The sequence below is a fragment of the Pelecanus crispus genome, chromosome 11 (genome assembly GCF_030463565.1).
Source record: "Pelecanus crispus isolate bPelCri1 chromosome 11, bPelCri1.pri, whole genome shotgun sequence".
NCBI classification, from domain to species: domain Eukaryota; kingdom Metazoa; phylum Chordata; class Aves; order Pelecaniformes; family Pelecanidae; genus Pelecanus; species Pelecanus crispus.
Window position 1 is genome coordinate 28,410,108 of NC_134653.1, and position 23,018 is coordinate 28,433,125.

A 23,018-nucleotide genomic window follows, 5' to 3' on the forward strand; every position below is an offset into this window, starting at 1 on the left:
CCAATTTCATGCTGATGTGAAAAGCATTTAGTTATTCTGTTGGAGAAATCTGAGTGAATGTTTGTTTTCAGACTGTGATCCCCAGCTCCTTCATCATCTGTGTTGGGGACCCCTGCGAATGTTCAATGAACATGGCATGGAAACAGCAATTGCTTGCTGGGAGTGGCTGCTTGCTGCCAAGAATGGAATAGAAGTGCCGGTAGGAAGCTATTTAACAACTCTTTCTCTGGCCCTGCAAGGGGAGAAGAAGAAAATTTTGAGAGATTCACAGCTATTGTGAATCTGTGTCAAGTAAGGATGTTAAATGCATTGTTAATCACTTAAGCCTGCCAGGAAATCTCTGCTCATGTATTGTTGGAAGTCTGAGCACCTTCACAAAGTGGACTATGGGAAATGGATCTTTCTCAGCAACAGTGTTACAGCAAAGGAAGTCTGTTAGGATCTCAGCTGTACAATTTACTTTGCTGCTGAGATGCCTGAGCTGCTTGTGAATCAGGTTCTGAACTACCACAATTTATAGAATGGTGTTTTAAAACAAGTAGAAATTTATGTCCCTGCTCATCAGTCAGAGCCTCTGGTATCTGTCATTGCACCCTTGCACAAAGAATAGGCTTGCAAGTGTCCTAACCCTGTAACAGGCTAGACAAGCTGTATTTTGTGAAGTGGGGATGAATCTAATAGTAATAAAGCAACTGAGCATGGTGTAGTGAAAGTCCACACATAGCTGAGAAAGCTGCCTCTGGTAATTGCTCCAGTTAGTGAGCACCAGGTGTTTCACTTGCTGGAGGTAATCATCAATCTAAATTTACTTAGGTCAATTTACATGCACATTTCAGTGTTTAACTTCTTAAGCATCGGTTTCGTTTTTTCTCTTTAGGCTTCTGGGAAATTTCTTTGTATCTTGTTGAGGAGATCAGATAAGCACCCTTGGTTGCTGGGCCTCCTTTCTACCAGAGGATGCTGCTCCCTTGAGCAGGTTCAGCAAAAGTGCCATCTTAATGTTCTGCACTTCATCTGTTGTGTGTGCTCATGAGCCAGACTGTGTCCTGCTGTACGTGAGAACCTGGTGTACGCTTGTGTCTGCTGTCCTGGTGTTGGAGGCAGTAACCTTTAGTAGAGCAGGAGGACGGATGGCACCAGCTTATCTAGCAGTTCAGTCTCCTCAGCAAAATACAGCACTTGGCTGCTGTTGCCCTTAGTCTTTCTATTAGTAGCTGAACTTCTCAGGTGGGAGTCTTTCTTCCCATCATAATTTAGGATGTGAAAGAAACATTTTGTTTCAGGTGGGGTGTACAGACCTGTCTCTGCCTCTCCATTTATATTCCAGTGAATTTTAATTGATGTATTAGATTCTTTTGTGCCCTACAGAGAAAGATTGTGCTTTCCATATAAGAAGATGCTCTTGAAACAGGAAATACTGTTATCTTCCTTTTTTCAGTTCATGCGGGAAATGGCAGGAGCCTGGCAAATGACAGTGGAGCAGAAGGTTGGCCTGTTTTCTGCTGAGCAGAAAGAAGCAGATCCGTTAGCAGCCTCAGAAGAGAGCCAGCCAAGGCCTTGTCCACCAGAAGTGACTCCACATTACATCTGGATAGAGGTGTGTATTTCTTCTGAACGTCCCACATATGGCAGTGTTGCAGTGACGCTGTGATTAAGCTACGCTGCGCTATTTGTTCTCATGATTCAAGAGGGGAGTGGAGGCATGATGGTAGTCCCTCTGCCTCAAAGTCAGGAGACACTCTTTTTAGAAGAGCATAATAATTGAGGGGGAGAAAGGTGTTTGAAACAGAAAAGACTGGGGTTTTTTTGAGATGAAAAAAGGTCAAAGGAAGCATGGCATGTCTGTCTGTCTTTCTCAGTTTTTGGTGCAGAGATTTGAAATAGCCAAGTACTGCAGTTCTGACCAAATAGAGATCTTCTCCAGCCTGCTCCAGCGGTCTCTTTCATTGAACATTGGAGGGGCAAAAGGCAGTTTGAATAGGCATGTGGCAGCAATTGGACCCCGATTTAAGTGAGTAGTTTTGGTTTTTTTCCTTGGTGGAAGAAATAAGGTTATAGAGGGGTGGGAGAAAAAACCTAAACACTAAATATATAACTTGTCCTTGGCTGCAAGTGGTGAAAATTCCTTTAAAAACCTGGAATGATGTAGAGTCTAAGCTCTGTTTTCAAAGTAGAAGTAGCTACCTTTAGCTTGAAAGTCATTTTTCAGTGCTTCAGAAAACTTCATGGGATAATTTCATATAGTAAATTACCCGCATCATGGATCCAGTCAATGTATCAGTTGGGGATAATTTTGCTCCATCAATTGTTTTCACTTTTTGTGACTTGAAGGCTTCAACTTTCTGTGGTTCAGTAGTCACAGCTTTAGGAACAGACTGATGATGATGAAAATAGTTTGCCAAGAGCTCTGAAACAGACACTTTTCAGTCAGTTGAATGGAGTTACAGCTGTAGTTGTGGTTTGTATGGTGTTGCATTGGTCACCATTTTGGGAATGCCAAAATTTTCATTCTCTGACTATTTTGTTTATTAGGTTGCTGACTTTGGGGTTGTCTTTGCTGCATGCTGATGTGGTTCCAAATGCAACTATTCGAAATGTTTTGAGAGAAAAGATTTATTCAACTGCCTTTGATTATTTCAGGTACTTTTTTATTTGCAACTACTCACTGAAAGTGTGTGTGTGATTTCCTGAACCTTCCGTGATACTTCAAAGCAGCAGCTGTCTTTCTCTTTTAGTGATTTAACCTCTTCCTTTCCTTTTTTGCCTATTTTAACAGAAACTTTTCCTTGTGCTTTTGTGTAGTTCATAAACCATCTTAAAGAGGCTTAGGTATAAGTTCCAGTTTTTATGTGTGGTTTATAAAGTAGTACCTTCAGGAATGTTTCTTGTCTTTTCTTTCCTTCCTTATTTTGGAATTTATTCAGTACTCAGAACTGTACCTAGATTTATAAGATTTAAAGAATTGCTGTTACGGAGTGTGGGGCTGAAATATAGTTTCACTGTTTTGAAAATACACCCACACTGAATCTGGTGATTTCAATGTTTGACACGGGCACAACAAAAAATAATTGATAGGAATGTCTGAATGTGAGGGGTCAGTCAGTCATAATATTAAATTTGAAATTAATCCCAGATGCTGACAGACTGCTGCTTGATTTTCAGTTACAACAGGAAGTTTATACTCTTCAGTCAGACAGAACAGAGTAATGAGGATAAAATGTAGTGATGTGTAGTCTCATCCTTGTAGATTCTGGTCAGAATAAGAAATATGACTTAATTAGATTTGTGTGGGTTTTGGTTTCTTCTAATACATTCAACTTGATTTCTTCAAGTTGTCCCTCAAAGTTCCCTACACAAGGAGAAAAGAGGCTTCGTGAGGATATCAGCATATTGATCAAGTTTTGGACAGCAATGTTTTCAGATAAGAAGTATCTGACAGCCAGCCAACTTGTGCCACCTGGTGAGTTCCTTTATGTGCCGTTTCAAAAGCCTGTTGTTTCTTTGATTGGATTCTACACCAGATCTGTGTTCTGCTGTTAGATAATCAAGACACCAGGAGCAACCTGGATATCAATGTTGGATCTCGGCAACAGGCTACACAAGGATGGATAAATACCTACCCTTTGTCCAGTGGCATGTCAACCATATCTAAAAAATCAGGTATCTTTTTTGATTGAAACCAGCTCATTGCAGTCAACTTTACAGCATATTTTATATACAGATGTTGCTTAAAGTCAATATTTACCTTTAATATTGGGCTCTTGTTCTTCTGGCAGGGTATTACTGGTGCCAAACTTTGGAGAGGGGGCAGAAAAAGTCTCACTGGTAGCAAGCAGCAAAGTTTGAAATTACCTGTTTTGTTTGTTAGAATGTTCAATTCTGTATCATAGAATCATAGAATGCTTTGGGTTGGAAGGGACCTTTAGAGGTCATCTAGCCCAACCCCCCTGCAGTGAGCAGGGACAGCTTTAACTAGATGAGGTTGCTCAGAGCCCCATCCAAGCTGACCTTGAATGTTGCCAGGGATGGGGCCTCTACCACCTCTCTGGGCAACCTGTTCCAGTGCTTCACCACCCTCATTGTAAAAAATTTCTTTCTAATGTCTAGTCTAAATCTATTCTTCTTCAGTTTAAATCCGTTATTCCTTGTCCTGTCACAACAGGCCTTGTTAAAAAGATTCTCCCCATCTTTCCTGTAGGCCACCTTTAAGTACTGGAAGGTCGCAATAAGGTCTCCTCGCAGCCTTCTCTTCTCTAGGCTGAACAATCCCAACTCCCTCAGCCTGGCCTCATAGGAGAGGTGTTCCAGCCCTCGGATCATTTTGGTGGCCCTCTTCTGGACCCACTCCAGCAGGTTCATGTCCTTCTTGTGCTGAGGGCCCCAGAGCTGGACGCAGTACTCCAGATGAGGTCTCACCAGAGCAGAGTAGAGGGGCAGAATCACCTCCCTCGACCTGCTGGCCACGCTTCTGTTGATGCAGCCCAGGATACGGTTGGCTTTCTGGGCTGCAAGCACACATTGCCGGCTCATGTCCAGCTTTTCATCTACCGGTACCCCCAAGTCCTTCTCAGCAGGGCTGCTCTCAATCTTTTCATCCCCCAACCTGTATTGATACCAGGGGTTGCCCCATCCCAGGTGCAGGACCTTGCACTTGGCCTTGTTGAACCTCATGAGGTTCACACAGGCCCACCTCTCCAGCTTATCCAGGTCCCTCTGGATGACATCTCGTCCTCCTGGTGTGTCAACCGCACCACTCAGCTTGGTGTCATCTGCAAACTTGCTGAGGGTGCACTCGATCCCACTGTCTATGTCATTGATGAAGATAGATGTTAAATAGCACCGGTCCCAATACGGACCCCTGAGGGACCCCACTTGTCACTGGTCTCCATTTGGACATCGAGCCATTGACCACAACCCTCTGGATGTGACCATCCAACCAATTCCTTATCCATCGAACAGTCCACCCATCAAACCCATATCTCTCCAATTTAGAGAGAAGGATGTTGTGGGGGACTGTGTCGAACGCTTTACAGAAATCCAAGTAGATGACATCCATTGCTTTTCCCTTGTCCACTGATGCAGTTACTCCTTCATAGAATGCCACTAGGTTGGTCAGGCAGGACTTGCCCTTGGTGAATCCATGCTGGCTGTCTTGAATCACCTCCCTGTCCTCCATGTGCTTGAGCATATCTTCTAGGAGGATCTGTTCCATGATCTTGCCAGGCACAGAGGTGAGGCTGACAGGTCGATAGTTCCCAGGGTCCTCCTTTCTTCCCTTTTTAAAAATGGGCACAACATTCCCCTTTTTCCAGTCAGCAGGGACTTCACCTGACTGCCATGACTTTTCCAATATCATGGAGAGTGGCTTGGCAATTACATCAGCCAATTCCCTCAGGACTCTGGGATGCATCTCATCAGGTCCCATAGACTTGTGTACATTGAGGTTCTTCAGGTGGTCTCGAACCTGAGCTTCCCTTACAGTGGGAGGGGCTTTACCCCCCTGGTCCCCATCTTTTGGTCCATTGATTTGGGAGGGGTGAAGAAATAAGTAGTATTCTACTTATTTCTTCTGCACTACAGAAGAAATAAGACTGGAGGTCAAGACATATTTAAATGCTGTAAGGAAATTGCTTTGCTTGTGCAAATATGCCCCTAGTGCTTTTTTCTGGGCAGCAGAGTGATGTTAGATTGTGGGCTGTGTTTTTGTACAGTTGTAAGCTGTGCTCTTTCTTTTTAGTAGGCTGTCGTGTTTCTAAAGTGAATGCAATACTGGCTAAATTGATACCCCGGTAGCCTGTTGCCCTCCATATATTCAGAGAACAACTGTACGATGAGCAGCTGCCGTGCTGAATTTCTGAAGTCACTCTGATCTAAATTTACAAGTGTTCTATGGTTATTCAGTTCTTATGTGTTAATGGTGCCTGGTGTGGACAGTTTGAAAGCAGCATTTAACATACTGAACAAAAGCCACTGAAAACTTTTTTATCCTTTCCTCAAGGAATGTCTAAGAAGACTAACAGAGGTACGCAGCTACACAAGTACTACATGAAGCGAAGAACATTACTGCTCTCGTTGCTGGTGGGTCATCAGAAGAATGGGGAAACTGCATGAATTTCTAAGACCCTGTTGTTGTTGCAGGATACGTAAACTAAAGTATGAAATTGGGAGTATTTTTTCTTCTTCTAGAAAACACTTTTTTTTTTTCCTGTTTCCCTCAGGCTACTGAGATTGAACGCTTAATTACATGGTACAATCCGCTGTCTTCCCCTGAGCTAGAGTTGGATCAAACTGGAGAGAGCAGTGTAGCAAACTGGAGGTCTAAGTATATCAGTCTTAGTGAGAAGCAATGGAAGGATAATGTAAATCTGGCTTGGAGCATTTCACCTCATCTTGCTGTACAGCTGCCTACCAGGTGAGATGTTTCAGAAGAAAGAACTGATGTCATTCCTGCTGCTTTAGAAGTTGAGTGAGTACTTACACTGTAAGTACTGATGGCACTTGCTTCTGTTTACAGCCCCCTTGCATACTTTCACAGCTGGTTGAGACCTTTGAAATGAAAAGAACTGGATTACTTAACATACTCATTTGGCTCAGGCTCCAGTGGAGTCCAGCTTGCTTTCCTGCCACCCATTCTTTGCTAACACTTAGACAGTGTTTTGTTCAGAAGAAATCATGTTTGGTTTTTAATAGCATTTAACTCATTAGCAGGCATAGCATTTAAACAGTGCTAAAAGTATTGTTGAATGAAGTGTTCTAGCTATATATTGGCTTGCACTTTAATAAGTATTATAGGAGAATTAGCATAGTTGGCTCTGGAAGGGGAAGGAAATTCTTTCCCCCTTACAACAGTCATACTTTTTGCCAAGTAGAGTTCTGCACACTGGTTTCTGTAGAATCCCAGACAGTATATTTCAGCCAAGAATCCAGTAGTGGGCTAAAATACTAGTGGTTTATACAAAAGCATTGGATCAGGACCAGTTGTTCCTGAATCCTCTTTTGACAGCATATTGGTCCCTCAGTGTGCATTATTTCATAGTTGGACTATTTGTTTATTAAGCATATACTTTTCTGCCTTTGCTGTCCTCATCCTCACATAAATAGAAGAGGCTGTCAAAATTGTCTGATAATGTTATTGTATTCCTGGTTATATTTAGATTTAAGAACACTGAAGCTATTGGAACAGAAGTGACCCGTCTGGTCCGGTTGGACCCAGGAGCTGTTAGTGATGTTCCTGAAGCAATAAAGGTACTTGTGAATATTTATACTGTTACAGGGCCCCAGTATGCCCGTTTCATTCAGATGTGTTGGAAAATACAGTCTTTATTTAACACAGTGTATATTCTAGTGCTAACCATAGCTCTGTAGGAGAGAATGACAGAACAGCTGTGGAAATAGGGTGCTGAGGCAAGAATCACAGTAATAGGAGTAGGTGACTAGTTAGCTAATGGTACATCTTGCTCCTGTGTATATTCTTACCGTACACAAAATGTCTCAAAACTCATCACTTGCAGTACAGCCACCATTTCAGACCACTGGACCAAGTCATGGTGAGTGCTGTTGCTGAAATTATTTCAAGCTTAACCCATTCTGTGTGTCAAGAGGCCAGGCCTCTTGAAATGGAGGAGACTCATCATGCTGATTTGCCGTGAAGCACTCTAGTCATGTGAGGGACAGTCTTGTCAGAGCTGCATTCTGTACGTTACCTGTAAAATAGATGACAGGAAAACTGAACCTTCTTTGCCTCTTATAAAAGGGCTCATCCTTTCTTCTTTCTCCCTATGCTAGAACTCCTGTATTGTGCTTTTGGTAACTTGACTTTAGTAACTTCATCTGGTGATCTGGGAGGTGAGGTGATTCTAATAGTTAGGTTTCCATGGAAAAAAAAATGCTTTAGATAAAATAGTTGTGGTTTTGTAAAAGATTATGTACCATGTTTCACTTCCCCTAGCTAGATTATAGCATTACTGTCTGATGTGTATTACCCAGACATTATTGGGTGCTATAAACTCCTAACGTGTCTGACCTGCTTTTTCAGTACCTGGTTACCTGGCATACAATTGATGCTGATGCACCTGAGCTCAGCCATGTTCTGTGCTGGGCACCAACAGATCCACCAACGGGCCTTTCCTATTTTTCAAGCATGTATCCACCTCATCCTCTAACAGCTCAGTATGGGGTTAAAGTCCTGCGATCTTTTCCTCCGGTAAGACGAGTTCCAAGAGAGCCTTAACACTCCAAGTAATGTTATGACCTTAGTTGTGGCTACAGGCTTCATTTTAATACCATGGAGAGACATGCATGCTAAATGGGCACACCATGTTGCAGAATGTGAATAGATTGGGATGAAAAGTTAAAGTTGATTGTCCCACATAATACTGGCTCTTGTACTTGCAAATTTTTTGTTGTAAATCACACTAAGCTGAATTCTTCAGACTGCTCTTCTTAAATTGTTCCTTCGAATCTTCTCTCAGTGGAAAGGTGTTTCTTCTAAAGCAGCAGAAAGCTGGATTTTTAACACTTGTCAGACTTGTATTAGGACTGTAAAATACATGATTATTAATGATATTTTTGAAGGGAGTAACTGGACAGAAAAATACTTTGATTTGAGGAGGTGGCATATATAGAGTTTAAAATAAAGAGGCAGTGGTACTTTGTTCATCACCTAACTGAAGGGAGCTTTTCTCTATGCATGTGACCTGTCTTCCCTTCTGACTACTAAAACAATAACAATAAAAACCCTACCATCTTTTCTTTTTTCAGGATGCCATTTTATTCTACATTCCACAGATTGTGCAGGCACTTCGGTATGACAAGGTGAGGATATGAAACAGCTGCATATGAACAAAACAGATTTTTAAAGCAGCTTTTAGACTTAAAACTGCAAATCAGACAAAATTTAAGCTTAACCTAATGCTGTTTATTATTGTCCTATATCTAATACATAGGAGAAAAATTATTGTCTCTAGAGGCTGGCTTGCTTTGGATAGACCTCTTTTATGAGCAGGTAAACTTGAGAAACCAGAGGCTATGTAGCTCATCTGTCAGGCAAAAGATTTTGTTATGGGAAACCCCAGATGAGGACTCTGTCTCAGTAAAGCTTTTGAAGGTCTGCATGAGACAAGCAGTAATGAAATGAAATCACTATCCTTAATCATTTTGCTGTGGAGTTAACCAGAGAATACACCTAGGGGGTATCTTGTGCTCCATCTGCAGAAGCCAAAAGTAAAGCTTGATGACCAAGTTCAGATTTCATTAAGGTGAGATCATTGTTATCTGCCCACAAGGTATGTGAAGTCTGGTCAGTGCATTATTTTCAGGTGAAGACATCCGCAGCTGGTAGTGTAGGTATATAGCTATTCTTTGAGAACTTTGCATAGACAAGTATCCTCTGCAATGCAGAGCATGAACATCAGACATCTTGTCTATTAGTATCAGTCAAACATAGGAACATCTACAGACTACAGAAGTGGCTGCAAGTAGAGGAAAGGGAATGCAACTTCTGGACTGAGTAGGATTCCCTGGTACACTTCAACTTCTTCTGTAAGTTTGTTCTTATTTTCTAGAATTTCTGTGAAACTGTGCCAGCACATGCAGTTCTTGCCACCAGAATGTGCGGTCCATGTGACACTGTCTAGGTTTCTGGTATTACAGGGGCATTTAGTGATGCCAAGCAAGACCAATGTCTCTATTGCATTGTGCCTTGTACACATACTAGGAGATGCCCTAAGCTCAAACAGATTTGAAATCCAAATAGAACAGATAGAAAATGGCGCCGAAGTGGGAAGAAGGTTGGTTAGAATAATGGAATAGGTCGGTAATAAAGCTGAAAACAGTCTAGGTCAATTCACTACCTGTTAAAATACACTGTCATTCTTCAAAGGTCTTTTTAGCAACGTGAATGAGAATGCAGAGGTCTTCTTTCCATCCATTAAATATTTTTGAGTTTGAAGAATAGCTGTTAGAAACAATAATATCAAGTCTGCTAGAGTGGTAATGATCTTTGATCCTTACTGGACTGGATATGGTTGCAGATGGGTTATGTTAGAGAATACATCCTGTGGGCAGCTGCCAAATCCCAGCTCTTGGCTCACCAATTCATCTGGAACATGAAAACTAATATCTACCTGGATGAAGAAGGACACCAAAAAGATCGTGAGTGCTTTAAAATATAATCTAGCTTGACTCCTTTCCTTGTCTCAGTTCAGACTAAATCTCCTTCCTGCTTCTCTCTTGGCAGGAGGAATCCTTTTAGGTAGGAATTTCTCTTTCATTTGTAGAGGTAGGGCCCATTCTGTAGAAGTGTTCTACCTGACTGAATGCATCAAAAGAGATGGAGCAATGTTTTTATCAGTACCTTTTTTTGAATGCTATCTGAAGGTGGCTATTGCCATCACCCATATCATTTAGCTTTCTGAAATAAGCTTCTGACATAAATGCTTTCTTTTTCATATGCAGCTGACATTGGGGAACTTCTGGAGCAGCTAGTAGAGGAGATAACTGGCTCATTATCTGGCCCAGCTAAGGAGTTCTACCAACGGGAATTTGATTTCTTTAATAAAATCACCAATGTTTCAGCCATTATCAAGTAAGTATTGTACTTCAGAAATTGTGCTCTTTTGGAGCTCACTGTTCTGTTAATTACCAGTGTCCTGATTAAGAGGCTAAGTTGCTTTTAGGGGTATTGGGATAGTGTTTTCAGGGAAAAAAAATTAATTACTTATATGATAAGAAAAGGATTTTTTTCTTAAATGTAACTTCAGACTTGTAGTAGAATGCAAAGGCTCGTTCTAGTTTGACTTCTAGGGATAATTCATATCTGCCCTGATCTGAGTGCTCGTGCTTTGAGCTAGCAGTCCATCTGAAACAGCTTTAAATTTTTACTTCAGAAGCAGATGATTCTAAACTTGAACTTCAGTTTTTAATCTGATTTTATGAAATACATTGTGGTTGTCAATAGTGCAATGAGGTTCCATAGAAAAGTGCACTGATACAGGAATGGAATTGGTAAAGCAATTGGTGCTCTTGTCCTAGTTGAAATCCCATCAGTCTAGTTGTCACCTGCATCATTAATGTGGCTTTTTGGATATGCTGCCAATGTTCTTCGGAACAGTAAGCAGAGCTTGATTCAGGCAGGAAAAACAGCGCTTCTCTGTTTAGGTCTACCAGACTGACTGTCATTTTTTTGCATATTATAATTTGTAATCAACATTTTGCATGGAGCTTAAAAACAAACCAACCAACCAACCAACCAAAAGAACACCACAAAACCAAAAAAACCTCAAGCATAAGTAAAGGGTTTACCTTCTGCTAAAATGCCATGAAATTGTCTTTTCCTCTTCTCAAAGAGATTTCATTGTGCAGTGTAATTCAAAGACAGTTGTTCTTTTTGCATATGTAAGTCTTTTTTCCTTCATTCCTAAATTGTGGTTATGGAGAAAGATTTGGTGTTGTAAACATTGGATTGTTGACCTCTTAAAACTGAAAGTCCTGCTCATAGAGAGATTCTCACTGTTGACTCTGAAGACTGCAGTAAGATACGTAATTTAACTTTTATAAAGCTTGCCAGTGGATGGCAGCAGCTCAGCACACAAGCTCCAAGTCTGTAAGTGTGGTTTCATTGCATATTTTTAAAGCACTCTCTGGTGTATGAAAGTGTTTGAAAGTCATATAAAATGTATTTCCTGGAACATACCTCCTTTAAAAAGAAGCTTTGCAAACCACCAGTAAAAGGGTATCAGGCTGAAGGACACTTACATCACAGAAACAATCAAATATTAGGTGCCTTCTGTGTGCATGTTAAGATGTTTTCACCCAGCAGGATGAGTTAAAAGCAGGGTTAGGATCTGAATATCTTGATATTTAGAATTAAATCAATCCACCCTTTGTTAGTATGAAGTCATAATTAAGCAACTGATAATAACTGCTTTGCAAGCATTGCATTTTGCACCCGAGCCTTAAAATTAATCTGGTTTTTGTGCATCTCCAATGTAAAGACAACATCGAGGAGATGCCTTTTGCTTTGTAGATGGCATAAATGAATAAATGTCTCATCTGTGATGATTTCATTATCTTAAGTGTTATGTTGCTGCTTCAGTAATCTGCTGTACTGCTTAAAACTAGAGCATAAGTAATAACTTTCAGCTGCATGCTGCTACACCAGGTGAGCATGCAATTGTGTAACTGACTTCAATAGATGGTTAACATAAGTGCCTGTGCAAATTGGGTAATTGTGTGTACTAATCGTTAACCATGTTACCAATTATCCAGTTGACACCTGCAGTTGTGCTAAGTACGTGAACAAATTAGGCGTGTAATTGCATAGGCATTTTGCTGGCTTGTCCTTTTCCAGTTAGCAATGTTCTTACTCTAGAATAAGTTCCACAAGGGAAAATTATATGGGTATAACTATAGCGATGCTTATAAAGGTATAATTATGCTCAAATTTCTGTATAAGGAAGAGACTTCATATATTTCATTCACATCTCATATGCTGTCTGGGTTTGTCAACAACCTGTATGTCAAATCAATGTTAAATCTACAAAGCAAAGACTATAACCTTCATTAAGAGAAAATGTTCTGGTTAGGTATTGAGCCTGTTAAGTTCTCTAGAAGTGGTGCAGTAAGAGATTGTTGTCATTACCAGAAGAAACATTTTTAGTTAAGTTTGTATAAATTTGAAACAAATTTGAGGCTATTACATAGAATAATATCCAGCATGCAGATGAATAAAATACCATTCATCTTTCTAGGCCATTCCCTAAAGGAGATGAAAGAAAAAAAGCTTGTTTGAGTGCTCTATCTGAGGTGAAAGTGCAGCCTGGTAAGAAGTGGTTTAATCGTATAATACAGTGGGCTTTTTGCATTCAACATGAATACTGTGTTTTCTGCAAGCAAATCTTGAAACCTCTGCAAGTGACAGCTCTCATTTTTGGTGCTGGTGGCTGTTCTTCTGTTACAGTTGGACTGTTTATCTCTTGAAACAATTCAAATCTTTTTACCCACCTGATAATTTCTATATGGTGCATCAAAACTTGCCCAAGAGCAAGTTAGATAACACGCATCATGGATAAAAATAGAAACGTATGTCTGAAGAGGGAAGATAAATAAGCTCTTTTTCTTTGGACCACCTTCTGTTTTAAAAAGATGAGGTGCTTTTGAGAAGCTATGTTATCTCAAGAATGAAGCGTGTCCGGTTCCTTTTATTCTCCTTTTTCTCCCATCAGGCATTCCCTTGAAACATCACTGTCTGAAGGTTCTTACAAATCTTGAACATATGTTTTTCCAATCTTAATCTTCTCTTTAAAATGGAGTTTGGTGAAAGCTTTTCCTGATCTCTGTCTAACAGGTCTCAATTCTCCTACCATGTGTTGGTAGGTAAGGGTCCTCCCTAGTACACTGGGACATACTGCCACATCTTATTAGGGACTATTGCAAGAGAAGTCCTGTCTGTATATTTTTGTGGTACAGATTCTACAGTATTAGTTCAAAACTGTATTCTATTAGTTTCTGTCAATCACTCACTAATGCAAAGGGTATTGCATCCTTTGTGGCTCACAGATTGTAATCTCTGGTTTATCTCTGACATTTTATTTAATTCACAACTGCGTACTAAAGTTACAGACACCAACATCGGTTATTCTCCAACTTGCATTGTCACACTAGCCAATGGATTTGTTGTCAGCTGTCTGCTCCATTTTGCAGGCTGTTACTTGCCCAGCAACCCTGAAGCTATTGTTCTGGACATTGATTACAAATCAGGAACTCCTATGCAGAGGTACCATACTCTTGTTGTATTCTTCCATTAAGTTAATTCATGATATTTAGGTATTTTTCTAGAAATTTTTGTTTGGCTAACTTGCACTCATCATCTTTGTTTTTATTGCAATTTAGTGCAGCAAAAGCGCCCTACCTGGCCAAATTTAAAGTGAAACGATGTGGAGTTAGTGAGCTTGAGAAAGAAGGTTAGTAACTGCATATTCATCACTGACGCTACTAATTAAGAGTCAGCAATTCCTTTAAAATCACCTGGTTTTAGTGACCTGTACTGCTGCAGTAAAATTATTTCCATGTTGAACTCTGCAGTGGTTTAACTTGGAAATGAAACTGGATCAAAGGAATAGAAAATAAAATTTTGGAAACTTAAATCCATTTTTTGCTTGCTTTTTTCTTTTTTTTTTTAAGTCCCAGGAAGCAAGCCACATAGGTATCTTGAAGAAATGTTAACCGTTACTTTAGACTAACATATAAATTGATTGCCTTTCCCTGGTTTTTAGACTGTAGCAAACTCCAGGTTTTGGCAGTTTTTTCTCATAATAAGTTTTGTGGGATGCTCTACCTGACTAGCTTAATGGAATTCAGGCATTTATTAGGTAAATCATGAACACTATTTTGATATGTTCCAGTAGACAAAGGGAACTATCTTACGGCATTCACCTTGCAAGGCAGAAATACCTGTAGTGCATCTGCTGTGAAACATTGTATTTTTGAGTGCAGAGGGCTTGTCATGATAGAAAGTTACTAATTAAAGTCCATGTCTGGGTTTTGCTTTGTCCTCTTCTGGCAGGTCTGCGTTGTCGTTCTGATTCCATAGATGAAAGTGCAGAAGAAGGGGTGGACAGTAAGAAAATCTGTTGGCAGGCAGCTATCTTTAAAGTGGGCGACGACTGCAGACAGGTACAAAGCTATCAGGCTTTGCAGTTACAGAAGACAGATTTGTAGGTGACAGTATGTAAGAACAAAATAATTCTAGTATAGAAATATTTTTCTTTGGGATTTTGAGAATCTCCACTACTTATGGACTGAGGGAGAGAACTGTGCTGTGCCAGTAGAGAAATTCTGGTTTGGAAACAAAGGCCATTCTTTCAAGACACTTTACCATGACTTAACATTTTCAGAGTTTATTTTTCAATTGAACTATTGGTAACATAGGAGTAGTTTCCAATGTGATCTCTTGTACATTGAAGTTTGATTGGTTTTGATTAAGAGGGAATGCTAGCTATTATCCCTGGAGTTATCAGTTGCCTTCTTACCAAAGAGCAATGGAAAAGTTTGTTCTTCATAGGTCAGCAGTTAAATCTTCAGTGTTGCTTGCTACCCACTTAAGCAGCATTTATCCTGTCCCTTTTTGATTTCACCCAGAGCCACAGTGCATGCACAAGCACACATCTGCAGACCTGCTGGGGTAGCTTAATGTTCACTTCGGAGTTCTTCAGAGCATTTTTGCAATCTAACTTATGATCCGTAACCCCTGTAATGCTTGTGCAATTTTTTTCTTGTATAACAGGACATGTTAGCTTTACAAATCATCGATCTCTTCAAGAACATATTTCAGCTGGTAGGCCTGGACCTCTTCGTGTTTCCATACAGAGTGGTGGCCACAGCTCCTGGGGTAAGCGGGCAATTAACTGTACCGCTGTAGAACGTAGTTCCTAATTTAAAAAGACTTTCTCTTCCAGCACACATAAAAATTTCATACTGCAAGGAAATGCTGCCCACATCACTTATGCCAAATATTTGGCGTACCAGCAACAAAAAGAGTCTTTCCTCTCCTGTTTCCTGCTTTTCTAAAGCTTTTGGCTCTGAAATTTTGCTCTCTGTGGTTATTCATGTTTGTTGTTTGATTTTTCGGACTGCATTGTGCAAGTCAGTGGAAAGTCACAGAGCTTGTCTTATGTGGCATGGAAATCCTAAAAAAAATTTATATACTTTTTTTTTTAAATGAATAAACTAGAAATTCTGTATTCAGTGATCTGTAGGCTTCCCCACATTTCCCAGGGGACCTGTATGACTGCCAAGAGCCATGAACAAAATATATGTTGGGAGCGTGCTTTACAGACCTGTTTCTCTTCTTCCCCTTCAGTGCGGTGTTATTGAATGCATTCCTGACTGCACATCCCGTGACCAGCTGGGCAGGCAGACAGACTTCGGGATGTATGATTACTTTACAAGGCAATATGGAGATGAGTCTACCCTTGCATTCCAGAAGGTAAAATATCAGTTGGCAAGCACAGCAAAATCTCAACTGAGAAACGTTCTAGCTATAAGAAATAATGATAAATAATTGGATAATGACTACCATAGTGCTGTATCTGGTTTCTGATGCTGATAATCCATTTTTAGCTATGAGTGAGTTAGCTAAAGAAGTTACTGCAGCTGTAGATGTATGGAGAATATCATTGAACATTGCTTCAAACTAATCATGAATGGAAAAAAAGAAAACAACTTTGTTCATCTGTATCTGCTCTTGGGATGGAGAGTTATTAAATTATCTGTGTTCTTCTGATTTGTTTTAACTTCTTGTTTGTACAGGCTCGTTACAATTTCATCCGCAGTATGGCTGCGTATAGTCTTCTCCTGTTTCTGCTCCAGATTAAAGACAGGCATAACGGCAACATCATGCTGGACAAAAAGGGGCACATCATTCATATTGGTCAGTCATATCCACATTCGAATTTCAGTAATTAACCTTTTTCTTCTGCTGTAAAGTATTGCTCATAGAAGACAGTAAGCCATTTCCCTTTTGAGATCAATCTATATACTGATTTCATAGTTTGTAAATATACCTGGGATTTTTTCATGCCTGTTCAGTATTGTATGTATATTTGTGTTGGCTGCTTCTGTGTAAATTTAGCTTTGCAAAGTTTTACCAGCTTCAGGAAAGTATGTACACACATATGTATGGATTATGCATGTATATGTACTAATGCATTCATACAGACATATATGTGTGTGTATATATATGTATAAATATATAAATGTATCTTCAGGTTCCTTTCATCACTGTATGGGTATGAATTAAATTTTACAAGTAAATTTATATAATTGTGCGAGGCTGTAACCTCTGCTTTAGCTTTGCTTTTCCGGAACTGCACAGCTGTTTCAGCAAGGAGTTTATCTGATGTCATCATTCTTACGTCTAGTCTAATGTCATGGTGATGATTCTTTTGTTGCTGTTCTTATACTTCACCAAAGGTTTTTTCCAGTTGGAGTTGAAATGTTGGTAGAAAATGCAGGTATTAATTCATTAAATCCACCTCTCCTTTCTTCTGTCAGCTTTGGCAGCACACAATTAACCAACAAAGTTTATGAGGGAGCTTATCTTTTGTGCACAGATTTTGGATTCATGTTTGAAAGCTCACCTGGTGGAAATCTGGGCTGGGAGCCTGACATTAAGCTGACTGATGAGATGGTGATGATAATGGGAGGAAAAATGGAGGCAACTCCATTCAAATGGTTTATGGAGATGTGTGTCAGAGGCTATCTGGCAGTCAGGTAAGGTGTTCTTAACTGCTCAAAAGTGGAAGTGCTTGCATGCCTAAAACCAGATGAGAAGATAAATAATAATACACATTTGTCTCTAGGGGGTCTGAGTCTGTCAGACTGTTCTGGTACATCTTGCAAACTTTGAAGCAACTTAATAATCCTGCAATTTTACAGCCTAACTTTGTAGGGTTTTTCCTGTTCTTATGTTATATTTGATAATTTTATATATTATACTCAATTTATAAATGTGATGTTACACACATTTCCACACACGATTTAGTATGCTGTTAAAACTTTCCAGTAAGAAACTACAGGAGAATCAAAATCATTCTTGTTTTTGCAAATAGGACAATCACATTGATCACTATTTCAGCTAGAGTTAATTAAGTAGGAGAAGTGAAAAGTGCTACAATTTTCTGATGTAAAATACGCAGGGTTTTGGTAGCTCAGCTCTTCAGCTGTGATTGCCAGCCTGTCACAGTAAAGATTTGCAACTTTACCTTGCTCCACACGAAGCAAACAGGGTTTGCTTTAACATGCAGGAGCACTAATAAATCTATATGAAGAGGATGTTGCATGTGGGTAGGAGGAGGACAGTACAGTAGAGTCCAGATAAAAGCTCATTCAATCACAAGTATAAAGTATTATTGATGTTATCTTACAGAATCAAAGTTTCTTCAGCTAGTAGCCCCAGAAGGGGCTGTCTTGGAGTCAAGATCGGTTTGGTTCCTTGGAGGGGGAGCAGTCTGGAGAAAGTTTTGTGTCAAGGCAAAAATGTGACCCAAGTAGTAGAGTAACAGCTTGGTAGGTAATAAATGTTCTGAGTGGGAGGAGAGGAAGGAGAAGGGAAGCTGGACTGATGTAGCAAAGAATTACACAGAGTAATTAGGAATTAGAAGATAATCTGTTACTGTGGTAGTGCTGGTTTCAGCCTTTTGTACTGTTTTGATGCACTGATTCACCTTTCTGATGACAAAGAAATGTTGTTTACTAAAGCATTGCATTGTATAATCCTCCTTGAGACTGTTCATCTTGCAGCATTCTGAGTATCTGGTAGTCCAACATAAAGGGGTGAAATTTATTTAAAGTGACAGATTGCAAGCAGTAGTGTAGCTCCACCAGCAAATGTAAGAGGATTACATGTGTTGATTTAATTACAGAAAAAGGTGTGATCCAGCTTGTTGAACTTCTCAGCTTGCCTGCTTTACCTACTAAGGCTGCAGAAGTTTGAGCACTGTAACCTTTTTGTCCTCTTTTTCTCTAGGCCTTACATGGATGCTGTCGTCTCACTGGTTACATTAATGTTGGATACAGGGCTGCCCTGTTTCCGAGGGCAGACAATCAAGCTGTTGAAGTAAGTCAGCATATGTGTGAACTGGAAAATATTCGTATGTTCTTCACAGAATGTATCACTCACTGTCACAACTTGTGCAGTGAGTATAGGTGTCATGCTTCTCAAATATCTTAAATGTCTTAACATTGTAAAAATGGTAACTTTTGTTTATAGAATATCTCAGAAAGTAGGAATTCCAGAGGCCTTTTCATAGAATTAAGTTCAAGCTGTTCAATGACTGTGCAAGTACGTGGATTATCTTTTAAGTTCATAGGACTAGCAAAATGAGACTCTCTAGAGGAAAGATCTGCTTTAATTGAGAGGTAATGTGTTGCAGAGTCTGATGCCCTCTGAAAGGGACTCTGAAGAACAGCATTTTGAAATTTGTTCTACAGATAATGCAAGCTGAAAGGGACTATGTTGTAACATCCAACAGCTTAGGCAAATACAAATTCTAATGTAACACTTTAAACAGCCCTTCAGGCTTATGCCTCCAGAGTTAGCTCCAGAGTGAGCAGAGTTAGCTCAGCATTTCCTGCATATAACTTCCCACGATTTCCTGAAGATAAGCACAGATTCGTAAAGTATGATGGGCTGGAGCTCAAGGGCCCCACCAGGTACAAAGATATTTTAAAAGCAGCAGCTGCCTAGAAAGAGGGATCTGCTGTTCCTAGAGTTACCACTAGACTGATGAAAAGTTCACAGCCTCGGTCTCCACCGTAAGACTAACAGCCAGTGCTTATTAAAACATTACCTAATTTGTATGAGGTAGTCTCACAAGAAGTAGGTACTTGCAGCAAGTGAAATTAGCACCCAGCTGAGCTTGTACAAAGACACATTTCTATCATGCTCAAAGGAAACCTCACTAATTTTACTCTTGCTTTTTGTGATTTTCTGCATATAGACACAGGTTCAGCCCGAACATGACCGAACGGGAAGCTGCAACTTTCATCATCAAGATCATCCAGAATTGTTTCCTCAGCAACAGGTTTGGCATCTATGCATGTCTTCTCCCTATGGCTAAAGGAAGGTCATCAAGATTTGAGCAGAACTAAAAAGTAGAGTTTTATCAGTCAGATACCAAACATTTTTGAGTTGTTGATATTTAGCTAGTGCAGGATAGCAGCTTTCCTTCTGAACATGCTGCATCTTCTCCCTTTTATGCTGGGAAGGAAGGCTTAAGCCCAGGCTGGTCAAAGAGCAAGGCTGGCTAGTCTAAAGAATAGAAGATTTTCTGCCAGAGTAATCTTTGGCCCGAAAGTTAAGCATTTTGGCTCCTACGTTAGGGTATGCCCAACTGTACTATTAGGGTTATATGTCTAGTTGTGATATCCCTTTTATATAGGGTAGGGTCACCTCTACGAATAAAGGGATAAATAGTAAAGAATGGTATTGAACAGCAACAGGAATAGCATGCCTTCTGGTCAGAATGAAGAGAGATTGATCTTGAAGCTTGTTCCCTTCTATTTTGTAAGGAGAAGGCTTCTTAGAAAACAATATGCATGGTCCATTGGTCTGAGTAAGAATGAAGCTGAAGCAGGACTACAGTGACTTGTCAAAATCTTTTTTATAATTGCTTGTAGGCATTAAGTTGCCTGAATATCCTCCTGAAAGTCAAAGCTGCTATTCTGTGCAAAAGTGTGTTTGACTCTTCTCTAGAAATGAGTTCTAATCTTTCTACTAATTTTTTCTTTATGACTTGATTTTACATTAACATACTAATCATTTTGCTAGGCCATATGTTACTTACTGTATAATATTGGCTAGGGAAAATGCCTCAGGTAGAGAAAACTGGCAATGTGGTTTTTGAATGTCTTTGTAGCTTGGCCATGTTTATTTGTCATCTGCTATTCGGTATGCTGAATGGAATAATCAGTTCTTAGCATTTAAAAATCAACTTAATCACCAGCTAGCCAATCAACTGTAGGTTTTTTCCCTTCAGGTATACAAATAGTTTGGTATCTTGTGCAAAACTGTTGAAAGGAAATGACATGTAAAATATAACTTCAATACATTCAATACTTTAAATACAATACATTTAATACTTAAACATCTTAAGTGCATGTTTTATTATTATCCCAGATAATACAGACTTTGTGGGATATATTGGAGAGTCTAATACAAGCTCTTGTGTAGTTCCATATAGGGTCAGCTTGAGACCAGTAGGGCTTACTGGCTGAGATACAGCCCTGCTAGAACTGAATTGGATTTTCTAGTGCCTGCTGGTGCATCTGCTCAGAATCTTAGATTAATATTGGGGGTTATGAAGGCAGTCACACTACTGTGTGAATGCCCAGAGCCAGCTTAGTTCTGACAAGCTTGAGCTTCTCTGCCTGTGGCATGGTTAGTCTGTGACCTGAATAAGCTCTGCCCACGGATAATTGAGTTATCTGTAACAAGGCTTAGATTTATTTGTTCAGTCACTCATCAGAGATGCTGCTATTAATGCTGTTATTTCCCCTGCAGTTTTATTTTCATTATTGGCATTCTCCTTAATTAAGATTACTTTTATTTCCACATAATCCTGTCTCTGTGCAGCCCTGATGATCTTGCTTCATTCATTATGTATTTCCTTCTCCTAAAACAAACTGCCAATGCAATGTGAGGTGCTTCTGGCTTATCCAAACACAGGATCCAAGCTGCTGTTGCTGTTGCCACACTGAGAAGTATGGAAATACTTTCTTCACCTAGTTTAAACAAGAGCAGGATGTTTTGTGCTGTTCATAACAGTAACTGGGCCTTCACAATGCCTTCAAAGCATGTAGGGCTAGTTTAGATTAGCAGCTAATTTCCTTCACCCATGTTTTGTTTCTGTGAGATCTTGATGTTTGTTTCTGTGACAATGGGTGCAGTGTTTTTTTAAACTTTACTTACTGCTGGCTTTTGCTTTCCTTCTCTAGGAGCAGGACATATGACATGATCCAGTACTACCAGAATGACATCCCATACTGAGAGACACTGGAGATTTACTGCCGAAGTGAAACATGCAACCCCGTGCCCTCACTCCAAACTTGTAATAAATAGGAGATGCTCAATCACACCTTCCTATCTTCTATCTTTTGTGCATGTGTGTGTACATGTGGGTACATGTTTCCTGGACATCGCAACAATCAGATTCATTCCTTTCTCTTTACCAGGTTATATATATTTCTGGTTTTCCCTGGATTTTTGGAGTTGGGCTGCAATCACAGTAAAAATTGTACAATGATTATGAATGTGTGAAAGAGGTCAAGCTTGTGGAGTTTGATAATTTTTCATGCAATGCAAGGATTTTATAATGCCTTTAAAAAGTAAAAAAACAAAAAACAAAAAAAGAAAAAAAAATAGCGCTTTCCTGCACAATCCCACAAAATGCCATGGAAGGGAAGGGTATGGATTTCTCTTTGGACTTGCGTTTACCGTAGAAAAAGCCTGATAATCATCCAAGGTGGTGATGTCTGTGTAGGTGTGTTCATACTTTGCACTGTACATGGTCCCTGCTATGTGGTCAGTATTTCATATGTACATGAAGAATGTATTTTTTTCCTCTTGTGTGTTTTAAAAAAGAGACTCTACTGAAGATATATTTAATCTATAAAACGTAATAAAAGACCTTAGACTTTGTGTCTGTTGCAAATCTTTTGCCACGTGCCGAGTTTTAGTATATACTACATCATTCTGCGTGTTTGCATACTGTTCGTTATATTGTGACCTTTCTACTGGAGAAATAAGATTTCTTCTTCAGCTTCTCATCCATCTTAAATGAAATTTTTTATTCATAAATGTTTTGCGCACGACTCTCATATAGAGCTGAAACGCAGGCCCAAGCTAAAGCTCCCCCCGTGCTGCTTACAAAGTAGCCCCACCCTGGGCTGGGACACAAGTCCTCGGGAAACCGTTTGTCCCTTTCTACAGGCTTGTCATTCTGGAACGTGCTCTTGAAAATTTAGACAGGCCCATCTTTAGTTTTGGGGTTTTTTTCCCTAATGTCCAGTCCATGCCCGCTGTGGGCAGGGGCTGCCGGGAGCTGGGCCGGGCCGGCGGGGCTGGCGCCCGGGCACAGGGGCCTTGCGGGGCTCCCCCGGGCGCGGCGCCGCCTGCCTCCCCCGCGGCCTGCCCGGGGCGGCGGGGAGCGGCGGGGCAGGGCCGCCCGGGCCCGCCGCGGCTGACGAGGCCCTCGGCAGCACCGGAGCGGGCCCGCCCGCAGTGGCGCAGCGCAGGGGGGCCCAGCCCCGCGGCGGGGCCGCGATAAAGCCGGGGTCCGGCTCTGAGGAGAAGTCGCGCCCTGAGGCGGGCTCAGCGCTGAGGAGCGCAGGTGTCGTGAGGGAGACCCAGCCCTGAGGCGGGGCTGCGCCGTCAGGTGGGTTCCGCCCTGAAGGGGTGTGCGTGTCGTGGGAGGCGCTCGCCCGGAATAGCGGGTTGCCGTCGGTCACACGACGGCCCA

The 23,018-nt window shown here is 40.6% G+C and overlaps 1 protein-coding gene across 3 annotated transcripts in view; it reads left to right on the forward strand.

Annotated features, from left to right (window-relative positions):
• PI4KA (phosphatidylinositol 4-kinase alpha) overlaps positions 1 to 21,635 on the forward strand; it is a 67,355-nt gene extending 45,720 nt beyond the window's left edge. For all 3 annotated transcript variants that reach the window (XM_075718997.1, XM_075718998.1, XM_075718999.1), the window contains 24 exons: positions 72 to 199; positions 1,439 to 1,597; positions 1,860 to 2,011; positions 2,533 to 2,640; positions 3,333 to 3,460; positions 3,541 to 3,660; positions 5,999 to 6,078; positions 6,219 to 6,412; positions 7,155 to 7,245; positions 8,036 to 8,203; positions 8,761 to 8,814; positions 10,032 to 10,152; positions 10,456 to 10,585; positions 12,750 to 12,820; positions 13,702 to 13,774; positions 13,891 to 13,961; positions 14,564 to 14,673; positions 15,284 to 15,388; positions 15,860 to 15,985; positions 16,309 to 16,429; positions 17,112 to 17,271; positions 18,527 to 18,616; positions 19,500 to 19,583; positions 21,496 to 21,635. In XM_075718997.1, the coding sequence (XP_075575112.1) occupies positions 72 to 199; positions 1,439 to 1,597; positions 1,860 to 2,011; positions 2,533 to 2,640; positions 3,333 to 3,460; positions 3,541 to 3,660; positions 5,999 to 6,078; positions 6,219 to 6,412; positions 7,155 to 7,245; positions 8,036 to 8,203; positions 8,761 to 8,814; positions 10,032 to 10,152; positions 10,456 to 10,585; positions 12,750 to 12,820; positions 13,702 to 13,774; positions 13,891 to 13,961; positions 14,564 to 14,673; positions 15,284 to 15,388; positions 15,860 to 15,985; positions 16,309 to 16,429; positions 17,112 to 17,271; positions 18,527 to 18,616; positions 19,500 to 19,583; positions 21,496 to 21,547 (2,696 nt within the window). In that variant the 3' untranslated portion in view covers positions 21,548 to 21,635. The remainder of the gene's footprint in view (positions 1 to 71; positions 200 to 1,438; positions 1,598 to 1,859; positions 2,012 to 2,532; positions 2,641 to 3,332; positions 3,461 to 3,540; positions 3,661 to 5,998; positions 6,079 to 6,218; positions 6,413 to 7,154; positions 7,246 to 8,035; positions 8,204 to 8,760; positions 8,815 to 10,031; positions 10,153 to 10,455; positions 10,586 to 12,749; positions 12,821 to 13,701; positions 13,775 to 13,890; positions 13,962 to 14,563; positions 14,674 to 15,283; positions 15,389 to 15,859; positions 15,986 to 16,308; positions 16,430 to 17,111; positions 17,272 to 18,526; positions 18,617 to 19,499; positions 19,584 to 21,495) is intronic.
• The last annotated feature ends 1,383 nt before the right edge of the window (positions 21,636 to 23,018 follow it).